Source organism: Saccostrea cucullata, unplaced genomic scaffold (genome assembly GCF_032062105.1).
Source record: "Saccostrea cucullata isolate Sc308-1 unplaced genomic scaffold, CSIRO_AGI_Scuc_v1 ctg524, whole genome shotgun sequence".
NCBI classification, from domain to species: domain Eukaryota; kingdom Metazoa; phylum Mollusca; class Bivalvia; order Ostreida; family Ostreidae; genus Saccostrea; species Saccostrea cuccullata.
Genome location: NW_026931135.1, coordinates 297802 through 319208, shown reverse-complemented (window position 1 = coordinate 319208; position 21407 = coordinate 297802). Strand labels below are relative to the sequence as shown.

Sequence of the window (21407 nt, the reverse complement as noted above, 5' to 3'; positions counted from 1 at the left end):
ACTAACAACAAGGGAGCTGACCAAGGACTATCACTAGGTTCTATAACATCATTATCGAGCATCTTTGAAATCTCCTTCTCTACAATTTCTCTCTGAGCATAAGGTAATCTACGGGGTGGAATTTTGATAGGCTTAGAATCACCAGTATCTATACTATGTTTCACAAGATTTGTTCTCCCAAATCTACCATCAGGTCCAACAAAAATATCCTGATAATGTATCAGTAATTCTAACAACTGAGATTTCTCTTTTTCAGATAACTCTCACAAGACCTATCGAACAATGATTGCAAATGTTCAGGAAGTTCTACGGAAACTAGATCACTCATAGACTTGTCAGACTCTAAAATGTCAACCTGCTGTACAGAAGCCACTGTTGTGTGTTTATTGATCCTAACAGCCTTGTCTGAAATATTTACAACAGAAAATAAAATCTTGTCAGGATTCACTAAAGTTCTAGCAACTAACAGAACCTTTTGATTTAAAAACTTGAACGGCTCAAACAAATTATTTACAGAAGCGTCCAAATCACCTACAGCATACCCTGGTACAAAAACTTCACAATCAGGGGGAATAACTATGTTCTTTGCCACCTTGACTCTAGCACAAATAGGAGTTGTCTCCCTCTCTAACTGAATATGCTGACCACCTATCAACATGAGACACCTAGAAACTTGAATTGTCACATCATTGTTCTCCAAGAAATCCATCCCAAGGATTCCACACAAGTCTCCTAACTCAGTAACAATAAACTCATGACAAAACAAATTATCTCCTATTCTAAACTCTAAGTCAACTTTCCCTAAAACTTTCATAGCACTACCATCTGCTGTGGTTAATGACAAAACACAAGGTTTCAAGGAGGGTCTATTCTCGAAAGTCATAAAAACATCTTTGTCTATCTAACAAACCTGAGAACCAGCGTCGACTAAAAACTTATTTACATGTTCTCCTACAGTACAGCCTACACGTAAACATTACTTCTGAAGCAAACGAACTCTTAACTTCTGAGTAGCCCTAATATCAACAGAATTTTGGGTCACACTGCGGGCTTCGAATGCAACCCTGGGAAGTTTTCCTTATCCCTAACTGATGGTGTGTGAGAAGGGGGTGTCTTATCTTTCTCTACCCTATCACTAGTGTTTTGTGTATGACAGTATCTGGCTGTGTGTCCTAACTGATGGCATTTATAACACACTATGACTTTCCCTGTTTGTTTTTTACCACCCCGATAACTATTGGCCATTTTGTTAACACATTTCTCTAGAGTTTTAACTAGACTTGATAACTCATCAGGGGTCTTAACAGGTGTAGTTTCATTATCTGTCCTAACACTATTTACACTTGGCTTAGTGATGGAGAGTTGTGGCCCCTTAACTGCCTCTTCTGTTGCTAATGAAATGGCACTCTCTAAAGTCTTAGGATGATGTAAAATGACATGAGATCTAATTTCGGAATTCCCTATTCCACTCATAAACTGCTCTAAAACAACTATCTCTCTATCAGAATAGGCCATATCTGGAAAAGCTAAGTTTCCTAACCTCCTAAGCGCAAAACCATAATCTGAAGGGCTTTCATTCTGTTTTCTAAGACACGATCTAAAATCTACTCTATGAGCAACGACTAGTTCTTTTGGACAAAACCTACTAGATAAGATTGATGTTAAGTTGTCATAATCTTTTCTTTGTTCTTGAGATAGGTCACCTAGAATTTTCTGTGCCTCCCCCCTTAATGACATAACTAACTGCTGGGATTTTTCTTCATGAGACCAATTGTTCCAATTAGACACTTGCTCGAAATGAACTAGGTAATCCTGCCATGCTACATTCCTACCATCAAACTTATCTGGTTTTTTTTTCTCTCCGTTTAGGTCTACCAAGATTTACAGGGGTACTGGGCAGTGTATACATATTTGTCTGTGACCTACTGAGATTCTCACTTCTGTCTCTCTGTGCAAAGTTTATTTGTGCAGGTGAGGTACTCAAACTATCTGTTTCTCTCACTCTATCTAAGGGTGTCATTGTCTCTCTTACAACTTTATTCTGACTTGCTTGTCTGTCCCTATCATTACCTTCAGCAAATGACACACGACGATTGCGTCGAAGAGTTTCCTCAATCTCATGCTTACATTTCTCAAAGTCTGTAGTGAGGTCCTGCAATAGTTGTTCTAAATCTGAAACCTGTACACTAAGGCTAGTATCTAGCTTACTCTCATGCATCTCAATCTCACTCACAGGAGAGGACAAAGAGGGCTGATTGACTCTTCTCATAAGCTTACGTCTAGCACCTTGACTTGAACTTAACCTATCAACTCTAGGGGTTGATGTAGCTCTCTCTACTCTATCAGAATCTGAATTTAGCGAAGCCATGGTTTCTATTCAGAAATTCTGGTCAAGGCACCAAAAATTATGTAACCGGAAGTAGAACTCTTTAGTGTATAAATTACCAAAGTTACTAGCCAACTTGGCTTAAAGGAGTAAACTATCTCCAGTTATTAATGATCAATCCAGATAAGGGGATTTCTGAACCATGGTCAACGCTAAATGAAAACACATTCGTAAGTTTATCAATTTAATAAAGTGAGAATTAACCGTTGTAAATGATAACAAATAACAAATAATGATCAAAATTTAACAAACAGAAAAGTCTTTGAAAATTGCACAGAATAAATAAAGCTTTATCAAAAATGTAATTTAATCTGAAAAATGAATTTCACAAATCTCAATGAATAATCTCAATAAATAAATAATTGCAAAATGTAATGAAAAATGGGAGGAATGTGGCAAATCTATGAAAAAATAGTCTATGTCCCTACTGAGCTACCATACTATTAAAAAGGTGAAAAATCCTAGAGATAAAAAAAAATGTAAAGGGAATGAGCTATATCACCCAATATGACACTATCAACACTCTAGAGTTAATCTGAAAATATCAATACTAATTCTAAGCTCTAAAAATAACTGACCCAGAAAATAAACAACACCCAAAAATAAATAATAAATAGAGGTTCTAGAAAATAAACCTGTTATCTACATATCCCTAGACCAGGCAGGACTTGGAAAGGGAAACTTAAATTACTTTAAATACCTACATCCTAATCTACCATATAACTTTATTCTATAAAACCTACACCCTAACCTATCATTAAGTGCTCGCTCAGCACGTCCTAAAATGAAACCTATAATGCCATGTACCTTGAGGTTGGCATCAAATCAGAGATAATGTGCCATGAGGCTTATCCCTAACCAAGTGAAGTAAACTGCTCGAACACGGGTTAAAATACCCTAGCTAGGCCCAAAATAAAAGCCAATGACTATCAAAGATCCTAAAGCTAAGTTAATCTATCAGAATGCAGCTATCAAAAGTACTACGGAAAGACTGCCAACATGGATGACACTTCCTGTTTAAAAAGTAAAACATGTGGAATGTCAACTCATGTCCTAACTTATAAAAGATTAATAATAAAGGGACTTTACGTAAATAACAACTGAAAACAAATGGTAAATAGAATTATCAGACTGAAATACCAGCAAATTCTTGTAAAATAGGAATTACGAAACGATGGCTATGAAATAAAAATCCAAACCACTACACAAATATACGGCAGTGTCAATTAAATACGTAATGTACAGAAAATAATTAATAAAATAGTAAAGAAGACATTAAATTCAAGTTATTGACCCATATAATATCTGTAAATAATATTTTATTCAATTAGAGAATACATATTTTGTTGAGAAAATATTACCTGATCTGTCTTTCACTGCATACAAACTACGTCACGTTGTAAGAAATGACGTCATATTGACAAGTGTATTGCGATCAGTGACTTGTTTATAACATGTTATGTGGGATTTAACTAACGACGAAACAACACGCTGTAGTAGGTTTTTATGTAGTTTGATAATTTCTTACTAGTAAAACTAGCAGATAAACTCATTTTGTGGTATTTTAAAGTTATGTTGTATGACGTATATTGTGTATGATGTCATAGTCAAGTTTTCCCGTACAAATTAGGCTCCGCCTCCTTTTTGTAACCTTAACTGTGCTGCGTTTTGGCAATCTGTATTGTCTTCTGCGCTAGTCCATTGGACTGTGGATATCTAGGACTGGAAGTAACATGGTGAAAGTTGTATTCCCGAGCAAATGTGGAAAAATCCTGGCTTGCGAATTGTGGACCATTGTCGACAATTGTCGACTTTCCGTGGAATACCATGCCTACTAAATATCTTCTTCATCTTTTCTATAATATACTGACTGCAGTTGGTTGTCTTGTGTAGTTTCTCTACTTCAAAGTATCTACTGTAGTAATCAACTACTAACAGGTACTCCTGGTTGTTCCATGTGAACAAATCCGTAGCTATGGTCTCCCATGGGTAGTCTGGAATATCATGACTGATTAGTGGCTCATTGGGGTTCGAGTTTCTTCTCTCTAAGCTAACTCCACATTCCAGAACCTTGTTTGTGATGTCTGTTGACATTCTGGGCCAAAATATAATGTCCCTAGCTCTTCTTAAGCATTTTTCAAAAACCCATGTGACCTATGTGTACAGCTTCCATCACCTGACGTCTTAAGTCTCTTGGTATGATTATCTTGTGACCCTTAAATATAATGCCATCTATCTCTGTCATCTCATCCCCGTGGTTCCAATATTCTAGTGCTTCAGATGGACATTTCTTGCGTTTTTCAGGCCAACCATCATGTATAATGTTCTGAAGCATTTTCATCTGTGGGTCAGCTGGGGTTGCTGATTTGTTTTCCTCTAATCTTCTATCGCTCATCCTTGTACTGGACATAACTGTGTGCACATGTAAGTCCATGCCTGCAGGTAGCTGTAGGTTAGTATCTGGCAAAAACTTGCGTGAAAGGGTATCCGCTGTAGGTATGTCCTTGCTTGGGATGTGCGTGCGTCAACTGCAGTTGCAAAAGCATCCTTTTTAGCCTCACTGGAGCCTGTGCGAGTGGCTTTGTGTGAATGCCACTGAATGGCAACTAGTGGTCTGTATGTACCTGGACTTCCCTACCATATAGGTACTTGAGAAATTTCTTGCAGCCAAATAGGATAGACAACATTTCTTTCTCTATCTGGGCGTGCTTGATTTCCGCTGGGGTTAGTGACTTTGAAGCAAATGCAACTGGTTTGCCATCCTGCAAAAATGTTGCTACGAGCCCAAACTGAGATGCGTCAGTCTCCAACACTACTGGTTTTCCCGGGTCAAAGTATGTAAGCAAAGGTCCAGGTGTTCTGGTTATAAGGTCCTTGACCTTCTGGAATACCTGGGCCTGTGTTGTATCCCATATAAATTCCGTGTCTTTCAGCAGCAGCTGACGTAACTGGCTGGTGATGTTAGCAATATTTGGTGCAACCTTTGAGAGAAAAATGATCATACCCATAATAGTCTGAATGTCTGACGTATTGGTAGGGGCTCCATATCCCTAATAGCAGCCACCTAAGAGGTTTCTGGCTTCAATCCATCTGCTGAGAGGATGTGGCCAAAATATTTAACTTCCTAAATTCCCACTTTTAACTTCACCTTGTTTAACTTGATACCCACATTCCTGCATTTGTCTTACACCTTGATGAGGTTGTCATTGTGCTCTTGTGGGGTCCTGCCGTAAACCAATATGTCATCAACAATGGCAGCAACTCCGGACATTCCTTCAAAGCATTCGTCTATCTTCTGCTGGAAGATGTCTTGTGAGTTCTTCAAGCCAAATGGTAAACGCAGTTAGCGATATCTACCGAATGGAGTATTGAATGTAGTGAGTAGTGATGATTCACGTGAAAGTCTAAAAGTCCAGTAACCAGAGCTTGGAAAAGTACTTGGCACCTGAGACTTGAGGAAGGACATCATCCAAGGTCCTCATAGGGTAGTGTGGTCTCATAATGGCTTTGTTGAGTTCTATGGGATCCAAACATACTCTAAGCGTCCCTGATTATGGCTTTGTAGTAACGACTAATGTGTTCACCTATTCTGATGGTTCTGTTACCTTGGTGATGATATGCGCTGACTCTATTTTTAGCTTGTCGCGTAGGGCTACAGGCACCTTGCGCAGGGGGTTGACAACCTGTCGAACATCTGGATCAACCTGAAAAGTACATTCTCCTCCAAACAGACCTATGCGTGAAATACATCTGAGTACTTACTAAGTACTTGACTCTTACTGAAGGGCATAACCTTATCAATAGAGTAAGTGAGGTGAACTATGCCTAAATCTAAGCATGCTCGTAAACCTAGAATTGGATGCGAATTTGTCTGAACGACCTGATACTTTATGCTATGGTACTTACCCTTAAGGTTGCTTTGAATAACAGAATAGCCTATGGGGTGTGCAGAGTGGCCATTATAAGCAAAAAGCTTAATCTTAGAATTGCCTGATGTGTGATAGGGGGCTAAATCAATGTACAATGATTCGGACAGAATATTGACTTCAGATAGTGTATCTACTTTGAACCTAACCTCGTTGTGGTTTGGACCTAGCTTAATGTTAATAAATGCTTGATCATGTTAAAAACATTGCTATCAACATTATCAACATTAAAATCTGAATCTGACTCATGAACAACATTGCTAAACACATTACATGTATCATGATTAATGTCAACAGATCTCTGTGTATTGTTTATTTTACTGGGTTTCTGCAGGCAGTCACTTGAGTTCACATGACTAATGTCATTTACGGGATCGCGAACGACACACACTGGCGGAGTTGTTCCACTTGTGGCAGTTGTTGCACCTCTGACCTTGTGCCGGACAAGTATCTTGAGTTCCATTGCACTTTCCCGCATGGCTTCGTCTTCGGGGAAGACGGAAACTTTGTCGGAGTCTTTGACGGAGTGGATCGCATCTTCGTCTGGACGGGTGGTCTCCTACTGCTCCTCTCTGCTGGTGAGAGTGCATGGGGTGTAGACTTGGACAATGCTTGTACGTGTACCGATTGCTGTCCCATGAGTTTGAGCTATTCCTGAGAGTACTCGTATGCCTAAGCTATCTGTACAGCCCTATCCAGGGTGAGTGCCTCGCCAACATTAATAAGTTTTTCCCGGATTTTTCCCGATTGTATCCCAAACAAAACCCTGTCTCTAATAATTTCCTCCGCATCTTTAAAATTGCAGTCTCTTGCTAATAGATCCAGTTTTGTTACAAACTGATCAAACGTGTTTGTTCCTTGTACTTCATTGTTAAACTTGTATCTGGCGAAGATTAGGGCTGGGTCGATATATCGAGATATCGATATATCGTGATATATGTGAGGACGATACGCATATCGATACATATGGAGAAATATCGAAATAACGCCCAAAAAAATCTGATTTAATGTTTAATATATAAAGTAAATAAGATAAATAGAAATATGAAATAAATGATAATTAACACCAGTTGAGTTTAATATTTTTGTTTTACAACATATAAACAACTATTTTGAGTAAATTATTCTTATTTGCAAAGAAATAATCTGTTTATTTTCAATGCAAAAACAGATTTAATAAGCAATTAAACATATCGTATCGTGGCTCGATATAGAAAAAGTTGTATCGTCTTAGCCCTTGCAAAGATTGGGTTTAACTTGGGTTGAACGTACCTGAGAAATCTATCATAGTGTGGTTGTAGTTTCTTCATGTCATCGTTCGAAAATGCTGGGAAAGTGTTATAAATATCACGACCTTTCTCGCCAATCCCCAATATAGGTAATGAAACTTGTTCTTCTTCGTCCTTTTCTTTCAATGGACCTGCGAAAATCAGCTTCACATGTTGTTCAATTTTTTTCCAGGCTTCGGGCAAATTCGAACTAGTCCAGTCTATGGTCGGTGGGGGAATGCCGAATAACATTACAAAAAGATGTATTTGGTTAGGGTGAAGAAGAAACCTATAGTATTGAAGTGACCAGAGGTCAGATATTTGGATAAATTAGCTACAATAAATTATATTTAAAGATAATGCAAAAGATTGGAAATTATTTTAAAAGTGCATTAAAAGTTTAAAACGTACTCAAAATCAGAAGTAATGGTATATAAATTCAAATTAAGATTTGAAGTAATTATTGCAAATTTCGAAGGAGTCACAAATATGGAGATGTTAATCTACAAAGCTACATCTAGTATAAAATGAGCGGCCAGGATAGACAGGATTTCAGTGGAAAGCTGAATCTTGACTGTCTTTGTTGCATTTCATACAGGTGAGATAGTTTTCTAGACTTGCGCGGTTTTTGTCAAATCATTGAAATTTTCACAACCACAGTATTTGTAAACAAAAATGACTGTTTGTTTGAGTTCACCATTTTGTATAAAAATATCTAAAAACGTTCAAACTTTCTTGCAAATATTTTAAAATTACGGAATAGGTTGATCTTCTCTTCTGCGCGTCCACTGCGCGTCCAACGAGTTGCTGACGTCATAGTGGATCTTAGTAAAGTAAGATTATATACAAGGTAAAACACAGGTAGTAGAATATCATAAAAACGGGTCATGATCAGTACATGGTGAGATTTTACAGGAATTACAGAACACAAAAAATATTTTTACATGGTTGTTGACGGACATATTTTGTAGTTATGTCTTACGTCACAGTAGGGTTTTCCCGTACTCGAGAAATGTAAACATGACATGTTTTCTCATGATCATGTCTTGTTTAACTATGCCCTGTGCAATATTGAGCTCAGCTTCACCAATCTTGCATTTCGACGTAAATTTTCAAACATTGAATAAGGGCATTTTTTGCTAATTAATTTTTTGTTGTTGTTCAAGTTGTCTAAAAAGTAGGCAGTTTTTTGTCTCCAGATGTGATGTGACAAAAGAATCTTGCTTTTTCGAATTTTTAACCATATTCATACTATGAAGAAGTTTAAAAGACACATTTTCGCTGACATATTTCTTATATATCCCGAAAAAACTCAATGATCGACCGAGTATTCACTGGAGGGACGGCGTACGTGCAGTGGCATCGTGACACCACAATCAACATTTCAAACACTGTAACAATGGTAACAAAGGCCGCAGATAGATCTGAACAGGAAAAAAATATACAAGTATGATTATTTTCCAAACAGTATGATACCTTACACATAGCAAAAGGAAAACACGGGTTATAACTTGCAAAATGTACATTGAACTTTCTTTTTCTTTTATAAGATAGGACTAGTGTCGCCATGCAGATTTCAACTTCTTATGTATTCAAGTCCAAAATGCTATATCGAACAATTATTACCTTTTTCTATGGTGATTTCGCTTGGAGTGATCTTGATATTTTTCGGTTGAATAACAAACCACTTTAATTTTGAAAGATTTCCTCAAAACGTCTACGCATATGTAATCATAATTATTATTTTAAATAAAATAAAGTAAAATAAAAATTTCCCTCATAACTTGTATTCCGGTAAAAAGTATTGATCTAGTAACAAGGATTTTCTTCTGAATACGAATATATAAGATTTTGACATATTTCTGGTTCATATGAATTCAAAAAAGGCTTGCTTATAACATGCAGGGCTCCATTAGTACTCATAGAAATTCTAATAGATTGAAGAAGTAGTCTCCAAAAATCACATACTATATTGTAAAGCAGAAACGCTTGTATCTTTTTAAAACCAATTTCAGAGTATTGTTTAAAGAATAAGTTTTTTGAACAAAAAATGCAAATGGCCATTAATAGTGTACTTGGATTTTAGTTTTATTTTCATTGAAAAAGCAGCTGTCACAATGATGTAAAAAAGCCTGGATTTTAATCTATCATGGGGAATTGTTGAATATAAAGTTGATAAATTTTTATTTTGTTGATTTTGGCTAAAAAAATTCAAATTTTCTTAAAACTCCTTGGAAGTATTCACATCTGATTTACAAAACATCTCGAATGTATAACTGTAGTGTAGAGGCCCTCTGTACCTTAGGATTCCTATGCTTCACTGCGGGTTGTTAAGAATATAGGCAACGTACCTTACGTTCTAATAATGTTCAAAGATATTCTTTATTTAAGATTATAGTGTCATCAGATGTTCAAAGACAGAAAATCAGTATGCATTACCAGGTGTTTTTGAAAGATATCAATTGATGAGAATTCTTTAGTAATTAAAAGCAAAACATATAAAAATACTAAACATATATCTAGATGTTTCTTTTATCCAAAATTATTTCAGAGGAAGTGTACAACGCCGCATATAGACATTAAAAAACAGCAAACAGTACATTAAGCTACAAGAATTGGAACTCTTCAACTCTGTGGAAAAAGACAAAAAAGTTCTAACTACCTTGCGTATGTCCATAGAGCTAAATATTCAGTATTGGTTAATAAAAGCTATATATTTTTTATTGTTTGTTTCAAGTTATATATTCTGAATTCAAAATTGAACAAGTTGTCAAGCTGCTGGAGTACCACAAGAAGTTCTTGTTGGCAGTATGCAGATAATTACAAAATTTCTTAAAGAAATGTCAAACACTTAGATTAATTTTTATTTTCACCTTTTTATACAACATTTAAACAAATATTTTTGAGCATGTAACAAAGAGATATAACGTTAACCGTTTGCTTCAATTACATGTATCTCTTAATTAAGACTGTCTGACATTTTGAAATTTAAATATTATTGTTGTAAAGACTTTTTTTAGTAGTACGATCTCCTCAGTATCTGGATCGAGTATGTCAGAAAGAACAACAGGTTTGTCAGGCGTACCGCGGACAACTTGTCAAGCTGTATGCAGAATTCGCTCCAAGGAAGTTACTTCCTTTCCTAAAGAGCAGCATCCACTACCCACACTCTAAAAAAAGTTTTACTTGTTGTTTTTAAAATAAGATATTAGATTAAGAAAAACTAGTAATTATTAGTAATCCTTTTAGTCAGAATAGCAAGTAAATGACTATCATGGTTAGTAATTGTAAGCATAATTAGTAATAAGGATGAATTCATTTACTTATAAAATGATTTACTAAGTATCAATACGTAATAGGAATTATATTACTTAGTAAATGAACTACTCATTTTTAGTAAATTTTTATTACTTAATTTAGAGATAATATGCTTTCTATATACTAGATTTTATGAATTATTACAAAGTAAATGTAATTCTGAAATTAATTAAAATCTAGAATATTATTACTTAAGAGAATACTAAGTAAATGAAATACTTATCATATTTACTAAAATCGACATTATTTACTAGAAAAACTGCAAGGTATCAACCCTCTGATGAATTAAGGAGATACATGTAACTATGAAAGTATAAAATGTAAGACTAATCACAGTTTTCTTGATCACAGTTTCCTAATTGAGCTTTCTGAGTAATCAATTAGATGAGATCTACATGGTATGGTAACAATTACTTTCTATTTGTTTTGCTAATTTCTTTGTAATTGTTTTATTATATTTAACAATAAAACATTTAATTCCAGTATTAAAAGCCTTATAAATTAAATACGTTGTATCTTTTTAAGGACCATTTTAAAAATGGTTTAAAGTTTCAAATACCTAATACAACATTTTAATTAGTATGATTTTTTTTTTCATATGAAGGAATATTTAGAAGAAAGATAACAACTCCTCCCCACAGACAATTAAGATGGAAGCCAAAATTATATATTAAGTAATTATTTGTATTACAACTGCTCTGAATTCTCCTTGATTCAGTAAATAAATTATTGTTTTAAGTAAATCAATTAAATACAATTTAAACAAGATGTGTTTGTGAAACACTGATACCCCCCCCCCCCCCATTATGGCAAGATAGCAAAGGTTAAACTTTTCTTATATGCAAATTCAATATATTGGTATTTCTTGATATCTCAAAGGTCAAGGTCAAATGGTCAATGTTATTGGTATCTAATGAAAGGTCCTGCCACAAAAAATACATATCTGAAATATGAAAGCACTAGCCCCAACCCTTCAGAAGTTATGGTCAAAGTTTCCAATTTTGAAATGTAGATCAAACTCCAAGGTCAAGGACAATTCACAAAGGGTCAGATTTGGTGGTACCCAAAGATAGGTCTTGTCACAAGAATGAAATATGTAAAGTTTGAATGCACTAACCCTAACCTTTTTAAAGTTAAAGTCAAGGTTTGCTTTTTAAAAGTGGGTCAAACTCCAAGGTTAATGTCAAAGGGTCAAAGTTCTTGGTATCCAATGAATGGTCTTCTCACAGGAATTACATATATGTAAGTGTGAAAGCCCTATCCCTTATCGTTCAAAAGTAATGGCCAAGGTTAAAGTTTTTTCATATAGATCGAAATCTCCAAAGTCAAGGTCAAATGGTCATGGTTGTTGGTATCCAATGAAAGGTCTTTCAACAAAGAATATATATGTGACGTATTAATGTCCTGGTATTTACTGCTAAAGATAAAGTTTGGAATTTGTAAAAGTGGGTCAAACTCCAAGGTCAAGGTCAAAAGGTCAAATTTGGTGATACTCAAAGAAAGGTCTTGTCAAAAGGAATAGACATGAAATATACAAGTCATAGCTCCGGTAAATCAAAAGTTATGGGCAAGGTTAAAGTTTGTGCGGACAAACAGACAAACAGAGAGACAGACAGACGGACACTACAAAAACTATATACCCCCGAAACTTCGTTTACGGGGGCAAAAAAATATGTTATATAGTAAATAGTGGTAAAATGTAAGTAAAGACCAAGTAATGTTATTACTTATATACACAAATTTAAGTAAATATAAATTACTAAGTAAAACTTTTTAGTATGTAAGTAAAACAATTCGTTAAAATACAAAAATCAAGTAAAACATTTGAATTTAGTAATTGACATATATTTCAGTAATTGATTTAAAATTTTAAGTAAATGCTTAGTAATTATCTATTACTTATCTTTGTTATTTCAAGTAAAAAATGACTACTAAGTAAAACTTTTTTAAGAGTGCACTGCAGAGAGCCATGGACGAGTGCCAGGTCCGAGGGCTCATTCCTGAACAGGTCTATTTACTGGGTAAGTCTTATGATACTTCACTACAGAGAGCCATGGACGAGTGCCAAGTCCAAGGGCTCATTCCTGAACAGGTCTATTTACTGGGTAAGTCTTATGATACTTCACTACAGAGAGCCATGGACGAGTGTCAAGTCCGAGGGCTCATTCCTGAACAGGTCTATTTACTGGGTAAGTCTTATGATACTTCACTACAGAGAGCCATGGACGAGTGTCAAGTCCGAGGGCTAATTCCTGAGCAGGTATAATTTACTGGGTAAGTCTTATGATACTTCACTACAGAGAGCCATGGACGAGTGTCAAGTCCGAGGGCTAATTCCTGAGCAGGTCTATTTACTGGGTAAGTCTTATGATAATTCACTACAGAGAGCCATGGACGAGTGTCAAGTCCGAGGGCTCATTCCTGAACAGGTCTATTTACTGGGTAAGTCTTATGATAATTCACTACAGAGAGCCATGGACAAGTGCCAAGTCCAAGGGCTCATTCCTGAACAGGTCTATTTACTGGGTAAGTCTTATGATACTTCACTACAGAGAGCCATGGACGAGTGTCAACTCCGAGGGCTCATTCCTGAGCAGGTCTATTTACTGGGTAAGTCTAATGATAATTCACTACAGAGAGCCATGGACGAGTTTCAAGTCCGAGGGCTCATTCCTGAGCAGGTATAATTTACTGGGTAAGTCTAATGATAATTCACTACAGAGAGCCATGGACGAGTGCCAAGTCTGAGGGCTTATTCCTGAGCAGGTCTATTTACTGGGTAAGTCTAATGATAATTCACTACATAGAGCCATGGACGAGTGCCAAGTCCGAGAGCTAATTCCTGAGCAGGTCTATTTACTGGGTAAGTCTAATGATAATTCACTACATAGAGCCATGGACGAGTGGCAGGTCCGAGGGCTTATTCCTGAACAAGTCTATTTACTGGGTAAGTCTAATGATAATTCACTACAAAGAGCCATGGACGAGTGGCAGATCCGAGGGCTTATTCCTGAACAAGTCTATTTACTGGGTAGGTCTTTTGATAATTCACTACATAGAGCCATGGATGAGTGCAAAGTCCGAGAGCTAATTCCTGAACAGGTTTATCTACTGGGTAAGTCTTATCATACCCCTCTCAAACACAATATTCAGGTGGCTGACCAGGTTTGTGTCTGTAGCTTTATTCTTGAATTTACTTTATCCTTCACAAAGCTGGAGGGGTGGGGGTGACCTAGTTATCAATAATCTTGTCTATCTGTCTAGCCATCGCTTAACCCTACATAGTCAATTTTGGTCCGGTTTGGTCTCTGAAAGAACGTTTTATGCATGTCAGTAGCTATATGTATTTGTGTTGTCCATTTCCGTCTGTCCTTCCAATCTTCTACTATCTAATTTGTCCATCAAACTTTATGTCCTGCATATATTTCAATAACTATTCACACTTTCTACAATTAAATTGTAAATGCAATAACAACAAATACAACTAGAGGTACTGTGAGCAATGAGCTCACTAAATAATACCCCCCGCCTCCCATATGATTATAATTGCATAAGTCCATGTTTTGCGGTGGCCGGGAATTCCAAACTATTTGTCGGATCAAAAAATGAAATAGGAGGTGCACAATGGCATTATGTTACTGTAAACCAAGTATTATACGCGTGCGATAAATATCCGCGAGTTCCGCGAGTAACCTCTGCTCGCGGATATTTATCGTCGCGAACCAGTTGTGCATTATATTCCCATATCATTGCCTGACGTCATGGCGTCAGGCTGTATAAGGATTGATATTTGCTAGATCCGAAACTAATAGATCATACCTAGAGAGCTAGATTTTGTGCAAGCTGATTTACATTGAAATTCTTAACCTGCATTTTAAAAGAAACGACTTTCAGAAAAAATAATGACATTACTGATGCAACATACTGTAGCCTTTACTTCCTTTAATCTTTTTGCATGGAACGATTATTCGATGTGATTCACCTTTTCAACATGTCCGTATATCCTTTTTTCTGCATTTCTATACTACTGGATCAGTCCATTTATATTCTACTAAAGGGGTAATCGCTCTTTTCGCGCCAAATGTCACTGCTTTCTTCGCGCCTTTTCCTTGGATTGTTCAATTGTATGAATGGATGTTTTAACTTCCATGGAATTAGAATTTATTCTTTTAACCTCCTTCTGATGTTTCAGAAATTCTGTCTACAAATGAATGTTTTATCTCATTCTTTTAAACAGCATATCGTATAATATAACAGTATACAGACATGCAACACTAAAAAAGAAATGATTTTTCGAATTTGTTTCCCGATCCCGCGGTTGGTTTATTCCATAAATGGACTAGTCCGATAATAATAAACTCATTTCAACAAAGTCATGGTCTCCAGATGCATGAACAATTATATGTCTCTGTTCTGATGCACACAATAAATAAGAAACAAGTGCAAAATCTTTATATTTCTACACAGGTCTAAGTAGCGAATTTACTTATTTCATTCTCATTATATGATAGTGGGACTACCCCCCCCCCCCTTTTATGAAAAAAATAATGATTAACACACATAACTTCTGTATACTTCAGTGGAGAAAATACACTCCAACAAAATGTGTCTTTAATTATATCAATTTTTAGAATGTTGACAATGCATAATTTCGTAACATATTTTATTATAAGTGTTACAATATAAGTAGCTCGAAATCAATTAAGTCCAAGGGCAGATCACTTCATTTGCAGAAAACCCCCACAGAATACAAACTCTTTAGTATATGCAGTGTAGAGATGATTCTTCTAACAGTTAAATCAAGATTTCTTTTATGCAAGTTTCTCAAAAACAAAAGTAATTGCTCAAAAGGTTTTTCACTCCTCATGCAGATATTGATTGATTTAGTCAGGCAAGCTTTTTAAAAAGCTGTTACTTGTGATTTATTTAGAGTTATTTGCCCTTTTTACAATACCGATCCCGACGGTTCAACGAGTAATCACGGAAGAACTTTACAGTTAGTGTACAAGAAGCAGCTGAAATTTAATTACAAACATTCAGAAAAAATAAAAACGAATGACAAATCTAAAACCATTTGTCTAAAAATGATTAAAATGTCAATAATTATTTCAGCTTGTGTTATTATTGTTCATTTATTGTTACAGACGAGACAGAGATAGCCTGGTTAATCATTATATCTAATTATGGCCAAGTCCTGCTCTGTCCCAATCATTTATAATAATTGCCCCTTGGCTGTGTAGATCTTAGAAAGCGTCGATTACCCAATTAGTATGAGGCACTTTTACAATTGACAGTTTTAAATCAATTTTAATCTCCAAGATTTTCCCCCGATAATTTTCGTTTGAGCGTTGTGAAAATGCGAATGAAGTATACTCATGGTAAACATTTCATCTACTTTAGGGGCGGATATAAGATTTTAAATGGACGCAATGCAAACAATGTCTTGAATAATGCGTAAGCAGACCTCACGCTACCATTTTACGTAGTTTATGGGCGGATATAAAATTTTTATTTGATTCAAAATACTCGTGGAAATAAAAAAAAATGTGACCACTCGTTCGCGGAAATAAATCGTCGCGGATAAGTTCCCTGGCGGTCAGTCGCGAATACAAAATGACGCGTATAATAATTGGTTTACAGTATATAGATTCTGTGAAAGTTTTTTTGAAATTTCACTCAGTGGTTTAAGAGGAGTTGCGGATAAGAGATGGGTACCCCAAAGCTTAACAGACGGACGGACGGACGGACGGAAATAACGATTACTATATACCCTCCCTCTTTTCAAGCGGGGGGTATAAAAATCATCTGAAATTAACCCTTTTGAGATTATATTCCTTTTCTTCTTTAATTAGGTCGTATGGGAGATCTGAAGAAGGCCTTGACCTTGATTACAACAAAGTTGAAGGACGTTACCCAGGCTATTGAGTTCTGTAAGGACAAGAATAACGAGGAGCTGTGGGCGGATCTCATTAAATTCAGCATAGACAAACCATGTAAGACTACGCCCCTTATTATAGCCACAGCTTTAATCCAAAATTCAGGAACCTGTAGTCCTTTTCAGTTACTGCATGCTGTTCAAGACCCAACTGTATATCATTTACATATAAATACCCGCAAAGAGTTAAAGAAAATGTCTGCATCTCAATATTTGAACTATGGACAGAATTCATCAAATAAAAATGCCACCCTAATAATTCCAACCCAAAATATCAAGTTTTTTCTGTTGCCTATACATTTACTAAAGATGTTAAAGGACTCAAAACAATCAAACTCTGAAATCTTTTTGTTGACAGCTTTTATCAAAGGATTACTTCACAACATTGGGACTCATGTGGATCCCATCAGACTGATCCCTCAAATTCAGAACGGAATGGAAATCCCAGGATTAAGGGACTCATTGGTTAAAATCCTCCAGGACTATAATCTTCAGGTAGGAAGATGTTGGAAGGGTTCAGAAACAATCTGGTGTGATTTTCAATCATTGGAGAGAACAGATATTCTACTAGCCTATAGGGTATATTTAAAACACCACTTTGATAATAGGATTTTAAAAAAAATGATATATAGGTATTATGCATTCTTATTTCCATACAATGTATATTCCATTTCACCTTTTTTGCATTCACTTGAACTATTACTGTAGCTTTGTCATTGTAAAGAGAGCTAGGTGAAGTCTTTTAGTTTTTACGTCTTCCTTTTTGGTTGTGTCATTTTAATGCCTTTGAGCCTAAGGTCTATGCATTCACTTATTATTGAAACCTTTCTTTGATGGATATTTTCAACTAATTATTCTTTCAATTTGAAAGTAACATTTTAAGAACATAAAATCTTTTTCTTACACCAGTGGTGAGTGTTAATCTTGTTTACACACTGGTATATCAGAGCTTTTGAATCCTCTATTCGGAGTTTTGAAATGTAGTTGGTGTCCACTTGTCTTGTTTTTCAGTCTGTCCCCTCTTCTTCTTGTTTGTAAACGTACTTCCACCCATTCACATATATTAGATGATATCTCTCCTTCTTTTGGTCATTTTTCCTGACCCTTTAAAAGTAGTATTGAGTTCTTTATTACAAAATTCAGCAAGTTCTTGCTACATAACAAAGACATAATATTTCATCCTAAACAACTAGATTAAAAATCTAATACCACCAATGCTAAAAGTGTAAAAATGTTTAACAGGTAGGTTAAACAGTATTAGAAATAATTATTTTAATTACCTTGTTTTCTTGTTGACAGATATCATTAAGAGAGGGTTGTAGAAGAATTCTGGTAGCTGACAGCTTTAACTTACTAGACAGACTGGTCAAAACCCAGAGAAGAGGTGTAGCTGTGGACAGTATGTATGACAATATGATGGGGGGTGGGGTTATTGAGTGATTGACAGCTTTAACTTACTAGACAGACTGGTCAAAACACAGAGAAGAGGTGTAGCTGTGGACAGTATGTATGACATTATGATGGGGGCGGGGTTAATGACTGACTGACAGCTGTAACTTGCTAGACAGACTGGTCAGAACCCAGAGAAGAGGGGTAGCTGTCGACATTATGTATGACAATATGATGGAGGCGGGGTTAATGAGTGACTGACAGCTGTAACTTTTACTGGACAATACGATGGGATGGGGTAAACAAGTGACTGACAGCTTTAACTTTCTAGACCATAAACAGGGGTGGGGTTAATGATTGACTGACAGCTTTAACTTACTAGATAGACTGGTTAAAACCCAGAGAAGAGGAGCATCTATCGACAGTATGTTTGACAGCTTTAACTTACTGGACAGCCAGGTTAAATACACAGAAGAGGGATAGCTGTGGACATTATTATATGTATGACAATATGGGATTTGGTTAATGAGTGGCTTGGGTTCTTAAGAGGGGTTAATATTTGGATTTTGAAGTATTGTATTGGAAATAATTAATATGCAATGGTCAGGCAGTGATTCAAATGCAAGGGAGTTCATATTTTGTTGTAGGCATAAAAATTTTATTATTTCAGGTATGTATATAAATGATATTTGTTTTTACCAGGTAGTCAGTCTTGTCCTATTTGTCAACAGCGGATCATAGTAACAGGTGGGTTATAATTTTTGGCTAATCTTTAGAATCATGTTAAGTTTAAGTTATAAAATTGATATCGTCATAAATTAATTTATATTATTAATCATGTGTTATATTTTACATCTTTAAAATCAAGTCAGTTGTCAAATATGGGATATAAAATTAATTTTATCAAATGAATTTCATTTAAATTTTATTTTCAAAATTATTCCTAAGTATGATCTGTTTTAATAATTTTTTGCATTGAATCCATTTTGGAAAATGGTCAAGTCTATATCCAATAATAAGTAAATATCAGTATACTGTTTCGTAAATTTGCGATATGCCAGCAATGTTGTTTTATTCCACTGTAAACATGCATTCCACGAAGATTGTTTACCCACAAACTCAATGGTAATTTTTTCCTTCATTTCAAAACAGAAGTAGGACCAAGTTTTGTCTCACCCTTTTATACACTTGGGTACAAAAGTATATTAATTGATATACATTTTCATAGTGAGTGTTATGTTAGACGTATTTTTTCTTGTCCTATTTGTTTGCCTTACTCTTATAGTCATTGAATTTTCTTTCACTGTAGGAGCGTTGTACAATCTGTAGTACACAAAGGAGGGGACCTGGATCTAAGGGCGTGGTCAAGTAATGTCAATCAAGTAGTGCTCCAATCAAATGCTGGCTAAAGATTGATAATCAATGGAATGATTAAAACGTTATTAAGCATTCTGTTAAACATAATCATAGTTATTGTGCTTGTATTTTTTGAAATATTTGCAAAATATAAGTATAAAATTTATCAAATGGGAATTGCCATTTGTTTATTGCATAAAGCTGCAGTACTCATTTTTAACATCAATTGTTGAAAAAAAGGCCTTTCTCTAAAGACTATGTAACATTGTAAGCCAATTTTTCAAAGTTTCTTAGCCGTGATTGAAAGTACTTCAGTGCACTGTGTACTGAAAATGATGTCGCATTTTGTTATAAATATGTTGGCATGAATAAATCACTTATTAGTGTTCATCTGTTATATTTACGTTATTAAAAATACTTCATTGGAAATGCATTTTGATTTTTAAGCCAATTTACTAGAATATTTATATTCCCTTGTTTTAGAATGGACATATTTCATTCTGTGTTTATGTTTTTTTCTTTTCTATAGGATATTTTTTAGTAAAATCATGTTCCTGTCTTGTTGTTTATGTTTCATTCTAGATGCTTTCTGCTGCATTTTTAGAGGAACTTTTTAAAATAATTTCGTGATATGTTAATGTTCTTATTCTAAAGAACATTTAAATTCCATTCCTGAAGAAAATATTTATTACGTTTCTTACAGATTTTTCCTCTCTGTTTATTGCAAATATTCATATCGTGCAGAGATGACTAACTAGTAACTTACCATAAAATGAATATCATAAAATAGAATTTACACTTTATTTCATGCATGTGTACAAGAAATGAAATTTATTCTTACAAAAGAAGATTATTTCCACACATAATCATGGAATGCAAACATTGATGATAGAAAGCATAATAAGTTTCATAATTTTATTACAATAGAATTTTGTAAGGTATAACACGGTGAGTTTGTGACCGTAAGCTACTAAGAGTATTCCTTTAATTACATGTACCACTTTCCTGGTAACTGCTTTTTTAAAAGAGTAGTTTTATGTATTATTCTGTAATAAAAATTATTAAGCATTTTGGTTATGATAATATTTGAAAGATAAAAATTTACGTACGTCTAAGAGCCTTATATAGTATTTTCTCATATCATTTTTTATTTCCAAAAATTATGCTTTAAAATATTATTGAACTTTTGTGAAGTTGACGTGAATTTCTTTTCGATAATCGGGCTTTGAATAGCAAAACAGAGAGTACGGTGATCTTTACGGCATGCGGACACTTTTAATGAAACTGAAAGTAATACGAAATTACTGAATTATATCATAAATTGATTAAAGTTATATAAAAGAAATGAGTTTTGATATCGTATTGAGGAAATCAAATAAAACATCTTAAAGCACTGCACCAAATGTTAAAAATGAGGATATTCTAACTACATGAATATTTAAAAAAAATGAATAGGCATTGAAATAATGGTAAAAATGATTACAATATAATGGTAAATGTACAAATCAAAAGAATATGCAAGGATTTAAGTCATTAGCAAACTTTAAATTATTCGTCCACAACTAGGGTCTTTCAACAATCTTGGCAAAATTGGGAATACATTAAAATACACATTACAAGTACAAATTTCAAGTAAAAGTATGATTGTTATTTTTATGTCACAAACGTTAATTGAAATATACATAGTCCATATTAAACAATCTTAAGGTATTATTCATTGAAACTTTCCCGCGATTGAAGTAAAATAGAGTCCAAGTTTTGTAAAATGTTGGATGCTTTAGATTCTTTTCGGAAAAAGAGAAAATCAACTATTTTCAATAAGGAAATAT

At 34.9% G+C, this 21407-nt stretch overlaps 3 protein-coding genes across 10 annotated transcripts in view; 1 reads left to right on the top strand and 2 right to left on the bottom strand.

Annotated features, from left to right (window-relative positions):
* Window positions 1-4102: 4102 nt before the first annotated feature.
* LOC134231537 (uncharacterized) lies at window positions 4103-4480 on the bottom strand. Its single transcript, XM_062713500.1, has one exon. The coding sequence runs from the start codon at window positions 4478-4480 to the stop codon at window positions 4103-4105; it is 378 nt and encodes a 125-aa protein (XP_062569484.1).
* A 43-nt stretch (window positions 4481-4523) lies between these two features.
* On the bottom strand, window positions 4524-6951 carry LOC134231536 (uncharacterized). The gene is made up of 5 exons (XM_062713499.1): window positions 6702-6951; window positions 5992-6119; window positions 5577-5705; window positions 5011-5367; window positions 4524-4832 (listed from the first exon to the last, which is right to left on the bottom strand). The coding sequence occupies exons 1-5, from the start codon at window positions 6949-6951 to the stop codon at window positions 4524-4526; spliced, it is 1173 nt and encodes a 390-aa protein (XP_062569483.1).
* Window positions 6952-12861: 5910 nt separating this feature from the next.
* Window positions 12862-21407, top strand: part of LOC134231530 (vacuolar protein sorting-associated protein 41 homolog) — a 160880-nt gene continuing 152334 nt past the window's right edge. The window contains exons 1-7 of one of the 8 annotated variants that reach the window (XM_062713490.1): window positions 12862-12919; window positions 16751-16891; window positions 17192-17328; window positions 18133-18232; window positions 18925-18969; window positions 19268-19347; window positions 19532-19711. In XM_062713490.1, coding sequence (XP_062569474.1) covers window positions 12868-12919; window positions 16751-16891; window positions 17192-17328; window positions 18133-18232; window positions 18925-18969; window positions 19268-19347; window positions 19532-19594 — 618 coding nt within the window. In that variant the 5' untranslated portion in view covers window positions 12862-12867 and the 3' untranslated portion in view covers window positions 19595-19711. Of the gene's footprint in view, window positions 12920-13196; window positions 13257-13280; window positions 13341-13364; window positions 13425-13448; window positions 13509-13640; window positions 13678-13701; window positions 13762-16750; window positions 16892-17191; window positions 17329-18132; window positions 18233-18924; window positions 18970-19267; window positions 19348-19531; window positions 19712-21407 lie in introns of those variants that run through there. The other 7 variants (XM_062713491.1, XM_062713487.1, XM_062713488.1 and 4 more) reach the window with 7 other exon arrangements.